Here is a 24,143-nt window from a genome sequence, read left to right on the forward strand (position 1 = left end):
CACACACACACACACACACACACACACACTAAAAAGTATATGAAAAAGTCCAGAAAAAATTGACTCCAAAGCTATTTTTCTATTACTTAGCCTTCAAATAGTACATATGTTCTAGACTGCTTATGACAAGTTCATACACGCTTGTGCCTATCAGCCTCTTGGCTCTTCTGGTATACTCTTATTTATAACTACTCTTAAATCTTAAAGCTTCCCAAATCTTTCAGTGGGTTTTGAGGCCCTCCTCCTGCATTTCTGTCAGTCAGCAATTTGATTCCCACTCGTTGGCCTCTGTCTTAGTCAGGGTTCCTATTGCTGTGATAAACACCATGACCAAGAGCAACTTGGGAAGAAAAGGGGGTTATTTTATCTTATAACACTTAGGCCATTCTCCATCACCGAGAGTAAACAGCACAAGGAACCCAGAGGCAAGGACTGAACCAAAAGCGTGAAGGAACACTGCTTACTGGCTCTATTCTGCGTGGTTTGCTCAGCCTGCTTTTTTACACACCACCCAGGACATTGCCCCCAGGTACTGCGGGATCCTGTATACGGTGAGTATGTGTTGTTCTCATTGGTTGATAAATAAAACTGTTTTGGCCTATCACAAGGCAGGATAGAGTCAGGTGAGAAATCCAAGCAGAGATACAGGAGAAGGGCAGAGTCTGGGAGTTACCAGCCAGTAACTTACTGCACATAGAAAACAGTAATAATAATGTTTCATGCCACAGTTATGGCAAAACAGTATACAAGTAGTCCCTTAATGTCTCTCGGATGTGTCCTGTTTTGTGTATTCCTAAAAATGACCTTGAAAAAGAAACTGAAGTACAGAAAATCCTTGGAACTTATTTTCAAGTCACAAAGCCAACAGACCTGGCACAGGATTCAAGCGAGGATACAAACAGTTCTGCCAGACTGAATCGGACCAAACTACACCCCTTACTGAGTTATGCTTTCGCATACTTGGTTTGATTACCTGAATATGGGTGCCTGAGCTGTTTTTTTAATAACTCAGTCTATTCTAAAAGATTCAGGCCCTCTGCTACACATCCAGCGAGGTCAATTTGGGCTTCAGGCCAGACTGTCCTAACCAACAACAGCGGAAACAACAAAATGTTGGTTTTTCTAAATCCTTCACTCCCGGAAAAATAAAAAGAGCACCCGTAACAGATTTCATGTGTGTTCCTAAGCACATTTATAAAACGTTCAATCACAGGAACCGATTTCCTGCCTGGCTGAGTGAAGGTTTAATTCTCCACCTTGGCACCTCAGCCTGCAGCTGTGAGGAGGGCCGGTGTGTCCAAACAGGCCCTTAAACGGGAGCCCTGCTGAGCGGAGACCCACTTTTCCAGGCCTGTTCAACCGTGGCATCTTTTCTGCCAACCGACCAGGCGGACGCAGCAGCAGGGAAGGGGGACCGCAGGTAGGTGGGGAGGGGATCATTTTGAAAGCCCCAAATCCCTTTCAGGGAAGAGGCAGCTGCTCGAGCTTTTCCAAACATCTGTCCCTGGCCTTACCCTTTGGAGACTCCAGCGAGCTCATTCATTACGTGGAGATCTGAGGAAGACTCAGAACTGAGGGTCGGTCAGAGAGCAGAAACAGGCCCAAGGGCCACCCAGAAAGTTACTTCTGTCGAGGAGGCTTTTGGGAACTGTTCCTTCCCCTTATGTCAGCAACAAACGACAGCTTTCCAGGACGGTCAAGACCCATGCTATTACTAAATCTGGACTCTAGGTGCCGGGAGTGTGCACAAGACAGAGCTCTTCTGAGCAGGACTCGGGCAGGCAGAGGTTTTTAAATTACTTTTCCTCTGGCTCTCAAGACTGAGGCTGAACCCTGACACGGACAGACGGACTTACATTACGACTGAATGACCGGGACATTAAGAGCCTTTGAGGGAAGAGGCCCAAGCCTCAAATCCCACCTAATACTATAGAAAAGGTAAGCGGTGGACAATCGAGGCCGCCTCTTGGGGGCGCATGCATAACCACGTCCCCTCCCGGGCCATTCCCGAAGAAACCAGCTCCTTCTAGAGCAGGAGTCCCCAGAGAGCAGTCATGCGCAGGCGCAAAGCTCAACGGAAGTAGGAGCAGGGAAAGGGGGCGTGGCCTGGCCTCACGGAGGCGGGCACGCTCCCGCTCGGCTCCTGCGGGAAGCGGGCGGGCGGCTGCGCGCGCAGCCCAGCTCAGGCTCCTCCCCTCCCGGCGCTCCCGAGCCCGCGAGTGGCCGGCTTCTTCTCCGCCCTCCGAGATGGCGTTGGACCCCGCAGGTACTGGGGTCGGCGTGGTTGTGAGGGCCTGGGCCAGGTGCTCTGAGGATGCTCGGCTTCCGCGGTTAGCGCCTCCCTGGGCCCGGCTGCTGGGTTTCCTCCTTCGGTGACAGCCACCCATCTGCCTCTCGCTGGGGCTCTTGGTGCTCAGTGAGGGGCGTTGGGTTCGTTGCGACCACTTCCATTAGCTCTTCAGCGTCTGCTATTTTTTTAATTTTTTTGACCTCGGTTGGGGCACAGGTTCGTTTTAAACAGTATCGGGTGCAGACACTGTTGTCCCAGAAAGAAGTCGAGTTTCATGCTGGTGCAGTTTGATATTTTGTTTCCGGGAGTTTTATGCCTCCTGCTCCCAAGTTCACCCTTGTAGCCCATTATCACAAAGGTTCCATGACCGAATGACCGGATGAAGTCCTTTTCTTGGAAAGGCTCTTCAGACATCTTCCGTGTCGTTTTAACTTGCATAGTTCCACTTGGGTTTACAATAGAATTCAGGTACTCAGGAAATCTTACAGAGCTCACTCCCAGCACATGAAGAGATTAGTGAAAGGGTGAGGAAGTAGAAGGGAAGGGTAATGGGTTAGTTTGTTTATTTTATGGGTAGAAAAACTCAAGGCATCGGTAAGTTAGAGGCTGGCAAACCTTTGGAGATGCTATAGTGGAAGGTCAGGTGTGACCCTCAACTAGGCAGGAAACTGGGTGCTGCACATGAGAGCTCGACACTTGATTCTCAAGCTAACTGTATTCAGTTGTCCCCAAATAGTATTTGCGTGTTGGTTCCTTTGTCTCTTGTTTTCGCAGAGTAGGAAACAGGCATTGAGAGGTTAAGTTTGTGCTATACACTCTCCCTAGCTCGTTACACACTGGCTTTCTCCTGGCCCTCAGAGTTGGATTCAAATGACAGTTTCTCATAGAACTCCTGGCTGTCTAAAGCAAACCTTATACAGTTATCACAGCACCCTGCTTATTTTCCATGTAACGCAGTAGACCACAGTCTATAAGTGTATCTGCATGTATCATGGTGTCTGAGCACAGGCCGTGGTAAACTCAGGCAGTACTATTATTTGGAGCATAAAGCAGTTGTGGAACACCACACGGCCATATCAGTTTGAGGCTAAGTAATGGGACTGGGCTGTGAAACGGTGAGCAGCAGACACAGGCTTTGAAGCAACACCATGAGCAGCGATATATGTTGTAGAACCCGCTGTGTCATACTTAGTTGTAGACTGATGACCTTGACTTAGAGGCAGGAGGTCGTAATGAGGCCTAGGCAAGGGAAGTTCAGGTAAAGTCCGTATAATTTTGGCATTTCACGACCCTGCAAATAATCTAATACAGATGAGAACAAGGAGACTTAGGTTAAAGCACTGGTTCTCAACCTCCCTAATGGTGCGACCCTGCCATACAGTTCCTCATGTTGTGATGATCCCCAACCCTAGAATTATTTTCATTGCTACTTCATAACTAATTTTGCTATTATCCTGAATCCTAACGTAAATATTTTTTTGAGATAGAAGTTTGTAGCTGGGTGGTGATGGTCGCACACCTTTAATCCCAGCTCTCGGGAGGCAGAGGCAGGCGGATCTCTGTGAATTCACGGCCAGCCTGGTCTACAAAGCAAATTCCAGGACAGCCAGGGCTGTTACACAGAGAAACCCTGTCTCAAAAAACAGAACAACAAAGAAACAAAGCGAGAGGACGTCATGCTTGCTGTCCCCAGTTTCTTACCGTCTAGTTACGCGTCACCAATTCAGAACTTGTAGTGTGCTCAGGGTTACATAGCTGTTGACTGGTGGAGCCAAGTTTCCTTCCCAGCTTAGGCTGTCATCCAGGCCTCCATTTTAGTGCTTTTTAGGGCCCAGTATACACCATGTATTGCTCTGTAACCTAGGAAACAGCAGCATAGGACAAACAAGGGCCCCATGCAGTAGATCATCTTAGATTGTGGCAGACACCATGAAGAAAGTCGATTGCAAGGAGAGAGCTACTTTTGCTGAGTTAGGAGCTTTATGGAGAAGTGCATTTGATTTAAAATGTCAAGGATGAGAAGAAGCTACCATGAAAAAACGATTGGGGAGGGACTGCGATGGGCATTCAGAGTGGCCAATGCTTGAAAGCACATTTGAGTGTGTAGAGGGCCAGAGTGCCAAGGCGAGCGAGCCTGAAGGGAAGTGCTGGGAAAGTGGGTCTGAGGTGCACATCTGGCTGCTGAGGGCCTTGAGTTCCAGGGTGGTAAAACATTCTCAGCTATTTTTTCCTTTCGGTCTTTCTCAAATTTTGACTCCAACAGCGAGATGCAGACTGCATCCTTATTCTTGGGTGTTGTTTCGTTTCAACCTCTTCGCACACATGGGTTTATCAGCTATTTTCTGCTGTAATTTGTGGGAAAGAGAGGAGAAAGGACAAAATACCAAGTAAAGCAGCTATGAGCAAGACTGAGCTTTTGATTGTGTTCTTCTTCCTGCCGGAGCTGCACTCCCAGATGTGCTGACATTTAAGTATTTCTTAGGCAGTTCCATTGTGTAAACAGAGTAGAGGAAAAGGGGTGTTCTGCGTGCCCCCTGTTTACTGACTCAGCACTCAGCTTTTTCCCCTACTCTAGTTCCTGTTCTTACAGGAAATTCTCCTCCCAGCCTTCAGTCATAAATGGAACCTTTCACCTCAATAATATTACAAGAGTTTGCAGAACAGCTCATTCTCCTATACTAGGGTTTAACTATTTAACTATATCTTATTTCAGTTTACAGTTCTTTGCAAACTCATAATGCTTTCTATAAACATTGTATATTTTAGAAAAAAATCTAGTCAGATTTAGTGATTGGAAATTCTTGCTTGCTAAATACAGTTTTTTAAAAAGTAAAACTATGACTCACATAAAAATGGATATGTGTTAAAGATTTTCCTCAACTCATTAATTAGCGAAGGAACCAGTATATAGTGAAGATGTAAAAATTAGTCCAAAAAATATTTGAGAGACTAGATACATAGTTTTATAGGTTACAGCCATAGGTAAGAACTTTAATTTACACCAGGTTCTCTTTGGGGCTGTCATTTCAGAAATTATTTCCGTTTCTACTTGACAGGAGTTTTAGAAGTTCGCTCCAGCCCCTGACAAAGTATGAGATACACAGTAATTGAAAGTATCAAGAAAATCCCCTCCTTATATCTTTGCTTATTGTGGTATTTCAGGAAAAATTTCTGCTATTACTGTGTTCCCAGATGACAACCTCAGGCACTTGGGTTCCATAAGTTTGGATTTTTGCTCTCTGTATCACCTTGGAGTGGTCCTGCCTCCTGCTCTCCTCCTTTCCCCATCTTCCCTCCTTTCTCGCAAGGCCAGGGATGCTCCCTCTCAGTGCAGAGTCCTTCTTCACTCTTACTTTCTGAGGATGGGTCAGTGTGCGTCTGTCTGTCTGTGTCTTTCTGTGCCTGTCCTTGCATTGGTGTTTTCTTCCAGGACTCTGTAAGTGGAGAACTGTGGAACACTGCTAGGACTTGGGTGGAAAGAGAGGGGAGGAACTTGCCGACATTCCGTGGGCAGGTTTGTAAAGTTTCTCTTGGAGGAAGGTTGCGGTGACAGCTCCTGAAGTGCTAGGTTTGCGCCCGTTCTTACTTCTTTAGTGGATAGATAGCGCTAGAGGTGCTTGTCCTTAGTATACCACTTGCATTTACTGGGAATTTCACTTTCTCTTAAGTTAAATTTTTTATATTTTTTATTTATTTATTATGTATACAATATTCTGTCTGTGTGTATGCTTGCAGGCCAGAAGAGGGCATCAGACCCCATTACAGATGGTTGTGAGCCACCATGTGGTTGCTGGTAATTGAACTCAGGACTTTTGGAAAAGCAGGCAATGCTCTTAACCTCTGAGCCATCTCTCCAGCCCCTAAGTTAGATTTTTAAACATATCTGAAGAATCTCTCCCCACCCCTTGAGCATTATGTGATTAATTATGTGAAGTGTTAGTCACTGACTGGGAAATTTTCATTTTATTGTCCATCCCCCTTTTTTTGGTGACAGGGTTCTGTTTATTCTAATCTAGTCTTAAATTATTTCTTTAAAAGTTTCATAAGAAGTTTGCCTGATTGTCCTCCCTCTTCAGTCTTTAAACGGTAATAGAAACTCTTCAAAAAATCATATTAAAAGTAATATAGACTGTGTATGGTGTTTCTCATTCTAAGTCCAGTATTTTTTTTTTTTTTTTAGAAATAATATCTATGAAATCTATAGATATGATAGGGAAGCTTGACTTAGAGAGCCCGAAGATTTGCCTGTATGGTAAAGAGCAGTTGTTTCTCATTTATGACAGGATAGGCCACGGCAGTAGGAGATGGTCCATCAAGAAGGCACCTGCATTGTGCTGGGTCATGGACTCATCACCGAATTCGTTAGGTGGGGCACTGACTTCTTGTTTCAGCTGTGGCATCAGCTGTAGGTGGCATCATAGGTTCCGGGATGAGAGAAGTTACACCAGGGATTTACTGACGTGCTTTCAGGCCCTAAATGTTTATGATTCTGAATATTGATCATAAATTGCAAGGGGTTCTTGACTTAGCATAGAAACTTCAAAAGAAAACCCATGTTATTTTTCATTAAACTAAATTAGTACTATTTAATGGCATATTTGTAGAAATATATATTTGTAGATGTCAAAAAAGAGAAATACTTGCCAATACTTATGGATAAGAACATTGATATGAAATTAAATTTCTAGCCTAAAGGGCCGTATTAGATCATTGTATTAAAAGAGTAAGATTGCTGGGAAAGTTTGAATAGAAGTGGTGTGGTGTTGTGTTTTTTTTTGTTGTTGTTGTTGTTGTTGTTTCTTGTTTTGTTTTGTTTTTTTTTTTTGCTGATAATGAACTGTTACTGGGAGTTTTTACAGATCAAATTAAGCACAGTTAATTGAGAATGTAGATTTTCGAATGTTTTGCTGCAGATAAGAAAGCTTATCTGTCTACAATCTCTGATGTGGTACCTAGTAAGTATTTATAACAGTAAATATCCATGACTGCTGGATTATGAAATTTTCTTATGTGTTGTTTGTTAAGTGGTTTCATTGCTTATCTGCAGTACGCTGGCTGTGAGTTAGAGGGTAGTTAGAAAGAACAGCTAGAGAGTACATAGCGTCAGTGAACATATCGCTTGCCGTCATTGGTAATGCGCTGCATGTTAGCATAATTGGGGAGCTTTGGATACTTCTACACTTCTGAAATAACTGTTGGAGCCCGAGCATCAGAGCTTTGCGAAGCCTTCTCTGGTGGTTTTAGGTACAACCAGGACAAGAACTTAGAGTAAAAAAAATCTTCTTTAGTTGGCTCACCCTAGCATAGCAAAATATCATAGACTGGGTGACTCAGAGTGGGTGGATAGCTTCAACAGTGGACATAATATATCAGCTTCTCTTTCTGGAGGCTGGGAGATCCGAGGTGCCAGTTGATGTCGATGTTGGTAAAGATCTTCCACCCTGCAGATAGTTGCTTATGTATCTTCATATGGTGGGAGGGTAGGGCTCTGTATCTTTTGAAAAGCCAATCCTACCTGACGGTCACATTTAATCGGAGGCACTGTCTGCACTCTCTGCAGACGTAGTCACACTCGGGAGAGTAAAGAGCAGGATTCATTCTGTGTAGCTGCTCACCTGGAGAGAGAAGACACAGTGTTATATGGAATGTTTGACGTTCACCGTAGCTAGAGGAACCAGGAATGCCTTTTGGGTTTGTGGTCAAGAAGGACCCTAAGATGCAGAAGTGCTGAGTTAGATTTAAATAATTTAATCTTGATAGTGAAAAATAAGAGAAAGTAAAGGCAGAAGATTGAGCTGGCATTTGATTTTTATCAGTGTGTTTCTGGATAATGTCACAAGACTGCCTTTCCTTGGGTTTCTTCATACCTGCTTCTAAGTGTGTGCGGTAGGATCCGTGTGAAACTATGCTTACACTCCCTCCTTCCCTCAAATAATTATTGTGCCTTGCAAACTATATTAACATAAGCTTTCTTCGAGGTGAGGGAGTAGGATAATATAACTTACAGGGTGGTGGTAAATGAAGGATCAAAGTTAAGTTGGAATTGACATGTTGATGGGACATGGAAATTTCCAAGATGGCTGAGAGCGTGAGCAGAGGGCAAGGAGATGGAGACAGGCATGGAAGCCTGGTGGTTAGCCCTGGCTCCTTAAAGAGAGGCCTGCGGTGATTGATTGACAGCACACATATCAATTGGAAGTACACAGAGACTGGCATGGTCCCATGTGCCAGGATAATTCAAAAATTTGTGAAGATTTCTATGTTTAAAAAAAGGATCTTGAGTAAACCCCCCCATGTCAGCTTTGATAATTTCTTTCTGGCACGCTTACCATTTTCCAGGATATTTTTGAAACATTTAAAATTTGTTTTAGGATTCTTTTAATATGTTAATTTTAATACCATTATTTTGGCAAGTTCTGGTTCTGAAGTAAACTTAAATCTTAGCCAGTTTAATTAGAGGTAAATATGATATAGGTAGTAGGTGATTATCTGGGAATGCTATGTGCTACACACACACACACACACACACACACACACACACACAAAAACAAACCAAAAAGAAACGATGTTTTATCATGGGCTGGTTATGCTTGAGTCTAGATCTGAAAGCCACACCAAGAAAGATGTAACTTGAACAGAAGCTGGCCCTGTGAAGTAAGCACATCACCTCTCAGTCATTTCCTACCCCATTCCAGAGTGTGACACATTCTTTACAGGAATTTTATGAAAAATTCTGAAGTTTAAAAAAGGAAACAGTGGAGATATGGGCAAAGACATTGAGAAGCATTCAGAGTTGAGGATATTCTGCTTTTTCTCAGACGTGTTTGTGAGAAAAAGCAAGTCATTTGGGCAGAATATTGCTAAGCAGGTCACAGGCAAGTTTTATTCCTTTATCAAGTATTTACTTTGGTTCCCTATAACTTGGTGTCATTTTAACTTGAAACCAATGAGAAATTAGGCTTGTATGAAAAGATGGTCTTAAAGTTGAAGTCAATGAAACTTGTGAATTCCTTTAAGGGTTCTTGGTTTTGGTGAGGTGTACAGCTTATTTCAAGATCAGGTATGATCACTACACAAGTCAGTTTCCTGCTCAGGTATACATTTAGGTTCATTGTTGTTAAAGCAATGCTGAGAAGAGACAGGTCCACACCTGGCAGTCTGCAGAGTACTGGGTCCAAGAAATAGGTGCTCCTGGGGCATGGACGGAAAGGAGAATGAGGCAGCAAGTGGCACGGAAGCCCCAGGACGAACATTCAGATCAAGTGTTGTGGGAGACGGCAGAGACAAACACAACTATCTCACTGATGTGGTTTCCATATTGTGTAGAAGCTTGAGCTTTAAGCAGATTTGTTGGTAACCTAGCCTTTCCTATTTCATGTCTTTGAATGCTTTCTGTTTCCTCTGTTTTTCAGTTAATTGGCAGATTGCTTCTCTTGCTATTCTTTTAATTTTTGAAATGCTTCTTCCATAGGATCAGAATTCTATTTAACTTTCTGACTTAAAAAGAAAAAAAAAAGGAAAAAGCAAACCTAGAAGTGTGAAGTTTTCAGTTTTGCCTGCTCCCAAGATGCTTATGCAACCTTCTTGTCCAAGGATTGTTTGCAGGCTTCTTTGTAATTGTAGATGCAAACTTAACCTCACTTGCCAGAGTTCCTTAAGTAGGCACCTGCTCCACATGTGTGATGGTGTCATGGAAGACTGGGTACTGGATCTCATGATCTTGATGTTGCCACTTCATGAGTTTCACCCATGTGAGCCTCCACTTCAAGATGTAATACATACGAAGGGATGCTGTGCAGACTGTAGCCTCATCTGCTCTTGCAACTCAAGGCAGACCAAAATTTAATTGAGGAGGGAAATCTCCCCTTCTGTTAAAGTCCCTTTGTGTTGTCAGCTCAAGTGGCTTGAAAGGAAGATGGGTAAGGACCGCTGGTGCTTAGCTGTCTTGATTTTCTCAGGGTAAGCCTTTCCCCAAGCCTTTCCTCACTGCACTTTTTTTTTTTTTGTACAAGAATTTGAGCAGTCTTGCAAAAAGATCTTGGGCATCCATATTTTAAGGGTGGAGGGAACTGGTCTGCACTTGGTGCAGAGATACCAACTGAGGGCTGTGCTCCTGTGCCGTACTGAGCCCACCTGCCAGGGCCTTTGTCTTCGAGTTCCTTAGGAGCTACTAGTACAGGAGGAACCCACAGATAGACAGTGTTGTCTCATTAAACACTTATCTAATTATTACAGGCATTTTGTTGGTTTTTCTCTAGAATAAACAGTGGCATGGAAATAAGAGTAACTTGTTAGGTTTATTTGTTGTTATTTATTGTTGTTATTATTTTAAAGGTGGTATTATTCTAAATACTAAGTTAGGGGGCTGGAGATATAGCTCAGCAGTTAAGAACACCCCGTGCTCACATGATGGTTCATAGCTGTCTATAACGTCAGTTCCTGTGAATCTAATGCCTTATTCTGGCCTTTGTATGCATCAGGCATGTCTGTAGTACACATACATACATGCATATATATACACACACACACACACATATATACATACACACACATATATAAGCAAAACACTCAATCATATGAAATAAAAATAAGCAAATCTTCTAAAATCTCTTAGTTAAATCAGAATATTTTCTTTACTGAAAAGACAGACCTGGCCCTTCATGTGCCATATTCTTTCCTAGAAAGATTCTGCAGTATTCTGATTTACTTTGCTGTTACCTTGTGGGTTATAGCAAATGCTGTTGTCAGTAGCCTTACAGTCTTATACTGCCGTATTGCAGGAACATGTGAACCTCCAAACAAAACCCGAGCTAACAAATGCAGTCAGTGGAAAAGGTGAGAATTGGCTTTCAGGTGATGATAGAATGCTGAGAAGCTGGAGCTCTGGAAATTTTCCCCAGTGCTGTTATCCCGATTCTTGTCTTAGGATAAATTTATATAGCTACCTTGTAGCGAACTATAAATTTGATAGTTTTTGTAGGGTCTTATACAGATATACAAGACAGGCACACACTACTTATACCAGGAGGTAAGTTTCTAATTTTTGTTTGTAATATTGAGGATAGTTTTGTACCACATACAAAACTATAAATAATAATTGGTATGATGGTTTATATACTATCAAATGAAAAAATTTTTAGGAGAATTTATGCATTCAAAACTATCTTACATTTTTTAAAATTAAAATTTATTTTTGAGAATTTCATTCATGAGTATACTGTGCCACCCCCTTCATCTCCTTTCTCCAACTCTAGAGTTTCTCATATCACTCTAGACTTTAAGCCCCTTCTTCTATAGTTACTATTGTTGCACAGACACCCCACAGCCCATAACAACCCTACTGGATCCAGGAGTGCTGCTAATATGTACATGTGATAGGGTTCACCACTAACAATTGTGTAACCAGTCAGGGACTCATCCTTGGAAAAAATGGATTCTCCCTCTCTCGGAATCCATCGACTTGCCTGTCACTCTTTACCTAGGAGTAGTGCTTTGTGAAACTTCCCTCCATGTTTGCATGTTAGCCTGTGTGACCTTTGCATGTCTTGTGCAGTCACCCGTATTTCTGACCTGTCCAGAAGAAACTGGCCTGTAGCAGGTGTCTTGGTCCTGGGCCCTGACAGTCCTGCCCCCTTCCTTCATGCTCCCTGGGGCTTCTGTCTGGGGATCTTGTCTAATGTGTCAGGTTGAGTTGGACAGCCCGTGGTTGTGTGTTCTCTGTAGTGGTCTCTGTCTGCTGTAAGAAGCTCCTTGGATGAGGATGAGAGCTGTGCTTGTGGAGAGCAGGTGGGGGTCCCCACCCCTTTCTGATTTGACATTTCCGAGTTTGGAAACTTGAAGTGATGCCCATGTAAGTCCAGACTAGTTTCTTTAGCTTGGGAATGTTTAGAAGAATGGTGGGAAGAAATTTTTGCAGCCTTTTAAACGTAATGTATTTGATGGGGATTTGAGAACCAGAGTTCATAACAGAGGTGGATTTCTAGTGCAGTTAGTTCAGTATATACAGTTATGTCTGTTGTCCAGGATTTGATTCAGAAAAACAGTTCCTTAGTTACCTAAAACCATCGCAAGATTTAGAGAGAAAAGAGTAGACTCCCCAGAGTACATACTAAATAAGCTATTCAGAAAGACTGTGCAGGTGAAAGCAAGAGGCGAAACTTTGAAATTGATTTTATAAAGTAGATCAGCACTCCATAATTATCCGGTTCTGTTCAACAGTTACAGTGTTAATTATGATTTACACTGTATATAAGAGACAAGGGGTGTGACAGATAGTCCTAGCTTCATGTACACACAGACACTGACTTTCTGCTCGACAAGGTGTTTTACAAGCCCTTTAAATCCAGCATGTCCACAACAGAATTCTCCTCCCTCCTGTCCTTTATCCTGTCTCTGTGCATGGCCATGTCCCTTCCCTCGGAGGTAGGGAACAAGGATCCCCTTGAATCTTCATTTTTCCTTTGTCCCTTCAGGCTCCACTGCTCTGGCAGGATCCTTTAGGTCTGTTCTTTAATGCCCATCTATACTTCTAGCTTCTTCTCAGAGATAGCTGTTTGCAAATTTTACCCTCATGCTATGGCGGTTTCTAGTAAACCAAGGGAGAAAAGGTAGACACAAATAAATAGTATAGTATAGAGCTTAAGAGACTGGCTCATGAGCCACGTGCTGTGAGGTAGGAACGGCTAGTGACTTTTTAAACAGTGTTGGGACATACAGACAGGAGCAGGACAGAGATAGTAGGTGGCCTACAAAGGTCGAAAACACTTGCACTCTGCCACTTAAAACACTTATCTGTCTTTCTGATGTAGGCAGTAGAGATTGGCTACAGTCATAGGTGTGGTCAAGGGCAAAGAAATCGGGAGAGCAACTTGCATATTTACCATGAAATTGTGGATGAGATGTATGGTGTCCTTGAGAATTGAAACTTATGCTTCAGCTGTCTATAATAATTAAGACAACCTTAGAAAATTGAATCTGCACACACACACACACACACACACATCTTGATAAGCCTTGATAAGCAGTATATGAGGGCTCTAGCAGAGAAACCATCAGTAGGAGGTATAAACTATATCTATGTATTTGTATATGGAGGCATTTAGTACAAGGAGTTGGTGTAGATAGCTGGTCAGTTAGGGATGTGGGCCTTCGGAAGGCCAGGCTTAGGGCTGAACGTCCAATCAGTGCAGTTGCTGGAGAAAGCCTCACGTTCGCTCTTCAGACCTTTGACTGAGTGAAGCAGCGCAATCTTTACAGAAGTCCGCAAAATGCCGTCCCAGCTGCTGCTGGATTCCTGCTCCTCCACTAGCAGGCCAGAAGCAGGTGGCCCACAAACACTGTCTTAGGTGCTTCCTAGCGACTGTCCAGGGAATGGCAGTAATCTCTATACAGATTGGAAACCCCTAATTTTGAAATATGAAATGTTCTAAGATCTGAGACACACAATTTATGGGTGCTCAACCAGTGAAGTCTTTATAAATATTCAAAAAATGATAAATGCCAAATTAGAAGCACTAGTTTGAAGCATTTCTGACGAGGAGCACTCAGCCCTCAGCCTGACCAGAGCTTGTCTGTAGGAAATATAACTGATGCTTACCTTGATTGAAGAGAAGACAGTCATAGGAAATCTTGCTATCAAGATTACTGAAAAAAAAAATCTGTAAACAGAACCTGAGCATCAAAGACAGGAGTCCTAGTCTTGATCTCTGTTTTCCCAAGGAGCATAGAAGATGTAAACCAGCTTAAGTTTGGCTCTGCAGAAACTGGAGAGACAACCTGTTGTCACGTTGCTAAGGTAATGAGAGCGTCAAGAGAGGCTGTGCTGAAATTATGTGACGTAGCACATTATAAAAATCACAGTTTTGCCCGTAGAAATAAAGTTAATAAAAGATTAGCAATATCTTTCAGGAGAAAATCATAAAACTTTGCTTAATTGTCTGACTTCCAATAGTTAGATGTTAAAATGTACACTGAGAACAAATTTTTATTTTTTAAACTATGTTATTTTAATGCCAATGAACCTTAAAGGTCTTGTATTTTATAAATGTGTCTCAGACTATCCACCAGAAATGGCCCTCTCAATCCCCATAGGCAAACATATCCTAAAGTGGGTTAATTTTGCTTGTTCTTGAATCAGTAGCCTATACCCTTGTGTCTGTCTTTTGTTTAACTTAGGTTTTTTGAGATTTATCCAAGTTGAATATTATCAGCATTTTCCTTGGTAATATCAGTGATAGGTTATCAGGTTTTGTTGCTAAGTCAATTTTGGCTAATATGATATACACTTTGTTTTTCCGTATCTTGCTTAATTTCGTTGCCAAATGAATACATAGAAATGGAACACAGGCTGGATGGAGGTGGCACACGCCTTTAATCCCAGCACTCAGGAGGCAGAGGCAGGAGGATCTCTGTGAGTCTGAGGCCAGCCTGGTCTACAAAGAGAGTTCTAGGATAGCCAGGGCTACACAGAGAAGAAAGGAACTGGAGCACAGGCTGAGTGCTGGTTAACCCCTCACGCAGTCTGCATTTCCCAGCGTGTTTCACACTCCCACCAGCAGCAGATGCATGCTTTTCCGTTCTCCATCATTTAGTGTTGCCAGTGGCTTAAATGCACTCATTCTGGTAGTGATGAATTATCACAGCTTGCATTTGGCTTTGCTTTTTTAATCTTTTTGTTAGCATATGTCAGTTGTCTGTCATACTGTTTCATTATGACATTTTCACACATGAATATAAACACATTTTGATCATATCACATTCACATCCCTCTTACTCTCTGTCCCCTTCCTCCTCCTCTCGTTGATCTGTCCTCTGCCCTGTTAGGTTACCCTTGGCATTGTCGTTTGTTTGTGTTCTGGCCAGTGAGTGCCGGGAAGGCGCTGAAAGGAGCACGGGTAAAGGATTGTTCACAGGCCACTTGCATTTCCTTGCTTGTCCCAGGCTCTCTGCTCTCAAAAATTTCTTTACTTTTTAAGCCATAACTTTACTTTGTAGTAATTTAATAATCTTCATAAGAAACCATAAGTTCGTACAGTTTCCGCATACCTTTCCCTCATTTTGCCTTAATGAAAGCTATGTAACTACAGCCCATGCCATCTCAGCTGGTGATACTGCCATGAAAAGGACCAAACTTGGTATTGGAGGGGAGACCAGAGTCCCGCTTTCTAATATATAAAGCCTTGTCATTCGTGACACATGCAAACATATACAGTGTCTCTGTGGTATCAGTATCTCACAGGGGCACAGGGAGAGAGGAAGCTAGCTCCGTTCAGGGAGAATATAACAGAAGAGGCTAGAACATGCTTTTGTGATTCATTGTGGAAGCCAGGGATGATAATGTCATCATGTTGTGGACTCTTAGTCACACTTCCTATTTTGACTAATTTTTCTGTCTATATTTTAATATATGTAGAGTTAAAGTAAGCATGAGCACAATCAGCAGCAGAGTGAAGCATTTATCTAATTATTCGTCATCAGTAAATCTTGGGAGTCAGATATCGGGGTGAGAACCTGAATGATCAGAGAAGAGGCTGAGAAGCCACCAGTAACCTCCTATCTCTTATGTTCCATTATCCAAAAGGCTGAGATCCTCTCTAAGCCCCACCATGCTCTTAGATCTGTTACCATTCTTAATTTTCCAGATTTCTTTTTAATAGCAAATATGGTAAAATTCCAAGGACTAGTCAGTTCTTCAATATGTTGAACATTTAGCTGCTCCTGTATCAGCTGTTTTAATGTCTGTAATTTTTCTGATGTGAACAGCCTGTTCCACCCAGACAGGATTGTTAGTTAACCATTTTAAAGGTAACACTGTTGGTACCTCTGAAAGATCAGCAGCTATTATGGTCTGTTTATGTACACCCTGAATAGTCAGTGAATGTTCTTGATAATGCCTATTAATATTTTTCTCAGAAGCATACATTAATTTATGTTTTGTTTCTGAGATTGGAGGAATGTTAATCTGGGTATTCCATTGTAACAAATCACATGCCCATAAATTCATTGCTATGTTAGCCACATATGACTTTAATTTTTCTCTCTGGCCCTATATACTTTTGGCCTATGTTACACTTTGTTTTACCTGAGATTAAGTTCCAACCCCTAGAAACTGAACATTTTACCTCCCAAAGAGCCCAGTTTGGATGCCAAGATTTTGGTGCATTATTGTTAACGTCTTTTCCTGTGTCTCCTAAACCCTCAATTTCAATGCCACCTACTTGTATTTTTAACTTTTGTCTTAGATCATTTATAGAAGTTTTCCAAAATACTTGTTTTATGTTTTCTCCTGAAAATTTAGTTTTATCAAATGAAACTGTTTTGTTATCCAAAGCAGTATGGTTTTTAACAACAGGCATTAAGTCTTTTAATTGCTCTGTGGAGGTGTTTCCCCAATGCTACAGGGAATGACATGGGGCCTGTGAGAGGCTGATCTGCATCCATTAGTCTAATGTTGGCCTTTACCACATTATCTGCATATTCCAGAAGGTAGTGCCTTCTGTTTGTATTATCTCTAGGAAAAAGAAAACTTTGTTCCTAGAAATGCCTTTTTTCAGATGACCTAGTTTACCATAATTAAAACATCTAATCTTTTGATTTTTAAAAGTTTTTAAGAAATTGCTTCTATCCAAGTATCATCATCAGTGTGAGATCCACTATCAGCTGTATTTCTAATCCATTCATCTGTGGGTGCTGATCTCATCTTTAAAGGCCTAATCACCCTTTTACAAAGGCCAAATGTCATTCTATTTACAGCTGAAGCCAATCTATTAAAAAAATATCAGTAAAGGATTCTTTTGGGCCTTGTATAATTTTAGTAAATGAAACAGTTTCCTTTCCTGATTCTTCCAAGCATTCGAAGCTGCATTGTAGCATAGAGCCAAGGTATGATTATGACATGTAATTTGTCTTTGCAAATCAGCAAGCTGGGCCTCACCAAGAAGCTATTCTTGGGAAATTTCTATACCTATGACCTTACTTCCTTGTTCTATGACCCTTGCGTTGTCGTCTCTCCTCTATGTTTTCCATTCTAACTGAGGGCCAGCTTCCAGTACTGTTATAACTAAATCTTCCCAGTTTTGTGGAATAATTTTGTGGCTCATGAATTTAACATTTGTTTCATGAAGGGTGAATGCACACCACATGAAATGACTGCTTCCCTAAATCTCTTCAAATCTAACACTTGTACAGGACCCCAGGTAACTTCTGAATAGCCTTGGGGGTGCCTATCCTGATGGTTGTTCTTGAATGGTAATTGAATAAATTAAGGTTGTTTTTTTCCTCTTCAGTTTCATAGTACAGTGGTGTGGTAAGTTCTGTTTTAAAGTCCTCTGTCTGTGCGTGGATATTTTTCTTAGTTTCATTAATAGGCCTTTTAAGGATTGTATCTTATCAGTCAGTTTCTCACATTTGTCACTGATATCAAAACCTTTTAAAGGATAAAACTTGAGTTACCAAACCAATAATAATTACAGCTGACATTATCTCAGTCCTGGCTAAGTTGACTATTCCTTCATTTAATTGTTCCATTTTCAGACTATGCATTGTGGAACTATACAGAGACCTAAGCCCAGCATTGTAATATTGTTCCTCATTCTTAACATGAGGAACCCCCCCCCCTTTAAAAAAAAAATCCCTGCCTTAAGAATTCGTAGGTGTCTCACCAGATCTGCTATTGATGACCACAGTGAAGTGTGAAGTTGGCTGTTGCTGTACAGCATGTCTGATCAGAGAATGTGGGCAGTGCACAACCTGGCTATTGCTTTACATTTTCTTCCAGAGTTTCTTCCTAGTCTAAATTACTTTTGAAATTATATAGCTTCACTTGAATCATGCCCGGTGTCTCTTTTCCTGTTCCATCTCCTTTTGAATTTTGAACATAGTTTGTGTCTGTCAATCATGCTAATTCTTTTACTAAATCTAGTAGCTTCCTTGTAGAGATTGTTTCTGATCCTCTGTAGAATTATTTATATTTCATAACTGTAATTGTACTTCTTCCTTTGCAATCTGGAATTTTAGCTTTTTTTTTTAAAACTTTTTTTGTGTTTTATTATACTAGCTAGAGAGTCAAGGATGACACTTAGGTTGGAATTGTGAGAGCTGTCTTCTCTGTCTTGATGTCTTTCTTAGGAAGGTTTAATGTTGGGTGTGCGGGATAAGTTGGGTTTCCCTTTAGAGTTGGATGTTATTATTACGTTGCAGTTTCACTCTGCTCTAACTTTACTGAGATCTTTGTTCTCTTCACATGGAAAATTTTTATGGGGGGGAGGAAGCAAGGGAAAAGAGAAGTGGGGGCACAGAGCGGCCTGGGGGAGGACAGAGGTAGAGATAGATAGAGAGGGTACAGAGAGTGGGAGAAAGAGAGAGAGAGAGAGAGAGAGAGAGAGAGAGAGAGAGATTATTGAGATCTTATTCTATATGGATATTGTATTTCTGCCACAGTGTCTGTTGTGATACAGTGTTTTCCCTATGTTGGGTCCCCTTATGTATTTCACTTACTGATTTTGTATGTTCAGTGAACCCTACAGTCCTGCAATAGATCCTGCTTGGTTATAAGTACCGCTGGTTTTGTTTCTTTACTTTTGACATATTATTATATTCAATTTTCTCATTGTTAAGAATTTTGCATCTGTATTCATAAAAGGGTAGTAAAAGTGATGTGTGTATATGTGTGTTTCTTGTTCTAACTTTGGTTTTGATATTAGGATTCTTCTGGCTAAGATTAATTTTCTGGAGGAAGGGTTTGTATAGAACTTAGTTTTTAAAATGTTCAATCAGCAGAGAAGCTATTTGGGCTGAGAATTTTAACTATAAATTCAGTTTCTTCGGTAAATACAAGATTATACTGGATCTCTTTTCTGTTACGAGTGATACTTGATTTTATGTCTACTTTATTTTAATTGACAAATTCATTGTTCCAAATCTGTAAGTACATACTTGAAATTTGTGAACACTCCCGTCGGTTTTAGTAGGGTTTATCAATTTTTATTATCTTAACCAGTTTTGTTTCATTACTTTTGTTTCTGTTATTTTGGTTTTGCTTTTTATATTATATCATCCCTTCGGTTTCAGGGTAGATGCTCACACTGACTTACTGCTTCTACTTAGGTTCTTAGTAGAACACATTTCCTTCAAGTACTGTCTTAGCTGTAGTATGGAACTTTTTATGTATTTTCCTTTTCATTAATTTTGAAATATTTTATAATTTTTCTTTCGGTATCACTTTAGACCCAGTGGATTACCTAAAAACGTGTTACTGTTTTTAAACACATTTAGAGACATTCAGAGATCTTTATGTCCCTGACTTTTTACTTAATTACATTATTGTCCAGAGGTCAAGCTTTTCTGCTTTTCTTCAGATGTTCAGTGATTTGCTTTATCAGGTTACAGTTTATTTTGATAAGTGTCCTGTTGTTAAGTGGAGTAGTCTATAAATTTTATGCCGAATTACTTGATAATGTTACGCTATTTTACAGTTTTAAAATTTGAAATTAAGGGTGTGTTTGTTTGGGGCTGACAGTACGGCACAGTGATTAAGAGCACTTGCTGCTCTTCCAGAGGACACAGTTTTGGTTCCCATTCTCTACAAGCAGCTCATAACCATCTGTAACTCCAGTAATAGGACTTTTTTAAAAAAAGCATTTAGTATTTTTTTAATCAGTGTATATTCTGGGTTTTTTTTTTTTTGCGGTTTTGTTTTACAGAGGTTACATTATCTCCTATTTCTCATGCTCATTTGTAATGTGGTCTGGATGCAAACTATGGAGTTCAGTTCCTTCCCACCTAAAGAGGGGCATTCCTAAAACGTGGAATCATAATGATGCTGCATGGTTTGGGGGGACAAGATCAGGAAAGGCCACATGGGGTTCATCCGGCTGTCTCGAATTGTATCACCTCTAGACATCCCTTCTCAGATTGTGGTCTCCTGAGCCACCTGCCAAACTGAGAATTCATACGAGACAGAGAGGCCTGTAGGTGACTTACAGTAAACAAGCCCTGCCTATGACCATTCCAGCCCAGATGTCAGATGCAGAGGTGAAGAAAGAATTGATTGTAAACCAGTCCTCTAGTCACAGCTTTTGCGGGTGTTGACATCAACACCAGTCACTGAGCCCTAGCAAAGAAGTCCTCTGACCTTAGGATCCTTGAGCATAAACATGGTTCTCAGTCATTCAGTAGTAATAAGGCGATCACTTGGAATAAACATTTTAGTTCCTGCATCTGAAAGCCTTTAACCTCACTCCTAATTGGGGTTTGACTCTTGCGGTCGTAGGCATAAGGAAACCACCTCTCAGAGACATCAAGTAACTTCTATCATCTTTCTACTCCATGATCCGGTAGACGTCCTGTCCATCGTGCCCTTCCCCTTTGTGGGCACCGTGCCTTTCATTTTGCAGGGTTAGGCATTTTATCCAGCTGCATTTAGACAGTCCTTGCCCCACTTCTGTCTGAGGACTCATGTCTGTTTATTTGTTTCTCTATTTTTTTTAATATTTATTTATTATGTATACAATATTCAATCTGTGTGTGTTTACAGACCAGAAGAGGACAGCAGACCTCTTTACAGATGGTTGTGAGCCACCATGTGGTTGCCGGGAATTGAACTCATGACCTTTGGAAGAGCAGTCAGTGCTCTTAACCACTGAGCCATCTCTCCAGCCCCTTGTTTCTCTATTTTTATTGTAATTTTTTCAACATCCTCTCTCTTAGGTTTTATCTCTTAGGAGTCGCATATTCTTTTATAGATTGTGCTTGGTTTTTCCGTGCCACTTTGTCCTTTAAGCTGAGGTGATTCTTGGATGCTTTGTCCTTGGTTGCCTGGTGTGTGTGTGTGTGTGTGTGTGTGTGTGTGTGTGAGAGAGAGAGAGAGAGAGAGAGAGAGAGAGAGAGAAAGAGAGAGAGATCTTCTCTATAAATACGTAGTTAGTTCATAGCTCCCATACCCAAAAGCTATTGATAGGTTTTTACCGGAAAGAGTTTAGAGGCTCCAAATCTTCTTAGAGAATTCCTGGGGAACTCCCTGGACTTTGGGGGTTAAGTACCTTTCTTTCGCTCTGGCAGCGGATGGTTAGTGACTGTGGGTGCTGCTTTGGTTCTGCATGGGGTAGCACCCACTTTGGCTTCAGTTTCCTGGGGCACTCATGGAAATGCGGCATCTCCTTTAATCACATCTCACCTCCCTTTTGTCTTTTGAACTCCGTGCGGATTTATAAGGAAACCTTTACTTTCCAGCGTGCTCAGAATTCAGGGAGCATGTAGGCTGTGGTTGCAGTTGCTCGTTTGCAGTTTCAGCCCGTGGTGGATGGTGTATTCAGAGGGCTCGGAAATCACACGCAGTTTCATAGGCCTCTGCAGTTCTGGTCTTCCTGTGCCAGTTATAATTTCTTAGGCTGCTTGAACCCAAGGTGGGGCACACTTCTCACGTATCTTTTAATGTTGTGTCTTCATCTATCCCTGCATCTCAGTATCTGAAAATCAAAACATTTGCAAATTACATTAATAAGAATGAGATTCAGACTTTAAATTTGTGCCAAGTCTGAGTAGAATACATTATCAGAGAATGTTATAATAAAATTTATAGAGATTTCTTTAGAAACATGTTGCTTGTGACCTTCCCATTTTCTTTCATATAAAAATATTTTAAATGATTTATAGTAATCACAACTTTATCCTGTAGCAAAAGAGCCATTGAAAACATGTTTGCTCAGGTAAATAAACTATAATGTTAGCATCATGTTCCCCTATCTGGTTATTGACCTGACAGCACCATAAAATCTCTTTCAGAGCAGCATCTCAGACATGTGGAGAAAGATGTTCTGATCCCCAAAATAATGAGAGAAAAGGCCAGAGAGAGGTGTGCCGAACAAGTTGAAGGTAAGATTCATAAATTCATATAAAGATCAAACTCATTTTTAATAATATGATATGAATTTAATCCTCTGCCTCAAAGTCAAGCAGTCAGTGAATTAATATGTATGAGTTGCTTCTCACCCTTCATCAGAAACCAGCATTCCAGGTCTCAGACTTCCAGTCAGCATTCAGTTCATTTACAATTTAAAAGCACGTCTCCAGTTTAGGAGCAAAAAGCCTCCTTCCCAGAGTGTAGTTTACTGAGAAGACCTAGATGTGAATGTTCTGGAGAGAGGCCTGAGAAAGTCAAGTATGCTGCGGGCCTTGGCTGCATCCGAAGCCTGGTCTGGTGTAGCACACACAGGCTCACACCGCGACGCTTTCCTTCCTGTTGACTCTTGCTGGACTTGTTTTGTGGGTTCTCTGTTTTGTCTTGTGTTTTGAAGTGGAAGTTACTTATGTAAAGCACGTACTGTTCCTGTGTATGGTAATTTTAGAAATATTGTTGATTGGTATGTAACACACTGGTAAAACACAAAGTGATAAGAACTGGGACCATCATAGGTCTGTAGTTGATGGGCTGTTAGAAAAGTAGGCGGGAACTTTACTGTAGATAGGTCTTTAAAAAGAATAGACCTCTTGGATTGGCCATCATTAACAAAAGGCAGCAAAATTTTGCTAATGGGATGGGGGAGATGGCTCAGTGGTTAAGAGCACTGACTGCTCTTGCAAAGGACCCAGTCATCTGTAACTCCTGTTCCACCTGATACCCTCGTTTGTCCTGTTGGGCACCAGAAATGTATACCATGCACAGATGTATGTGTAGGCAAAACACTCTAAATGCATAAAATGAGAATAAAGTCTTATTGTTTTATGCTGAGATAGGCTCTTTTCCCACCTCCTTCCCTCCCTGTACCCATAGTCACCTTTGTCCAAGCATGCCAGTGACTTTTAGTGAGATGGCTGCCAGTTTCTCTCTGGGGAGTCAGGTTGTATCAACTCTAGTTTTATGACTGTCAGTTAAGTTAACATGCTAAGGACCTTTTTCTTCTTTTCCTCCTTCAACTCTCGAATCGACTTCTGGAATACAGCGGAGGCAGTGAAACAGGACCAGTGCCTATGGTAGCATTGTGTTGCTCGCGTTGTATGACTTGTGTGACTTGTATATTTGAAATCCTCTATCAGTTTGTAATTTAAAATCATTCTGTGATCTTACTCTTGCCTGAAAAGTCCTTCTGTTACGTTGCTCTTGTTTGAGGTCCTTCTGTTATACTGACTGCTATGCTTTCGTTGGAGACTGGTTGTTTATCCAGCGCTCCTCCCTCCAGCTCCCTACCCCAGGTGTCGGCAGAAATTAGCCCATTGGCACCTGCAGGGGTCAGGACACATCTGGTGTTGGCAGGTGTCACACTAATAATCTCAAGGGGTGGTTTTCCACTTGCCTCATGGGACTTTTCAAAACACAATCTTTTTCGGGGGAGGCAAGGGAAACCTTCAAAGTGGATAAAGTTCTTGGAGGAGAACTTGCGCTACCAGGGAAATGAGTTCCTAGAATCGCCGGTCCAGAGGAGTAAACACGAGTGCATCTGTTCTGTTTTGTGGCCCGTTACCATGGTACCTCGAGTGCGAGGAATCTAACTTAGTTACTGGGTAACTTGTAAGATTGGATGAAAATGCAGAGTAACTGTGTGATTCTGGGTTTCAGAACCGCACTGACTTTAGAAAATGATTCTGTTTTGGTTCCTGAGATGAGAGAGTGAACTGTAAAATATTCGTGCTTTATGGTAACTACTTTATAATGGCAGAAAACAAAACTTGCAGTTTCAAGTTCTATCAAGAGTTATTTAGCATATTAAGATTTTGGTTTTAAAAATTCCATTATTTTACCTAGTAAAAGCATCTTAGTTAGTGGCTGGTGAGATGGCTTAGTGGTAAAGGCATTTGCCACCAAACCTGAAAACCTAAATTTCATTCCTGTCTTCTGACCCCCCAAAATGCATCTTGACAT

The 24,143-nt window shown here is 41.4% G+C and overlaps 1 protein-coding gene across 2 annotated transcripts in view; it reads left to right on the forward strand.

Moving 5' to 3' along the window:
• Positions 1 to 2,128: 2,128 nt before the first annotated feature.
• Positions 2,129 to 24,143, forward strand: part of Cmc1 (C-X9-C motif containing 1) — a 69,012-nt gene continuing 46,997 nt past the window's right edge. The window contains exons 1-2 of one of the 2 annotated variants that reach the window (XM_041676998.1): positions 2,129 to 2,266; positions 22,070 to 22,159. In XM_041676998.1, coding sequence (XP_041532932.1) covers positions 2,248 to 2,266; positions 22,070 to 22,159 — 109 coding nt within the window. In that variant the 5' untranslated portion in view covers positions 2,129 to 2,247. The remainder of the gene's footprint in view (positions 2,267 to 22,069; positions 22,160 to 24,143) is intronic. The other variant, XM_041676999.1, reaches the window with a different exon arrangement.

This window comes from Microtus oregoni, unplaced genomic scaffold, assembly GCF_018167655.1.
Source record: "Microtus oregoni isolate MIOR12 unplaced genomic scaffold, Mior012 000028F_ref0000031, whole genome shotgun sequence".
Taxonomy (NCBI): domain Eukaryota; kingdom Metazoa; phylum Chordata; class Mammalia; order Rodentia; family Cricetidae; genus Microtus; species Microtus oregoni.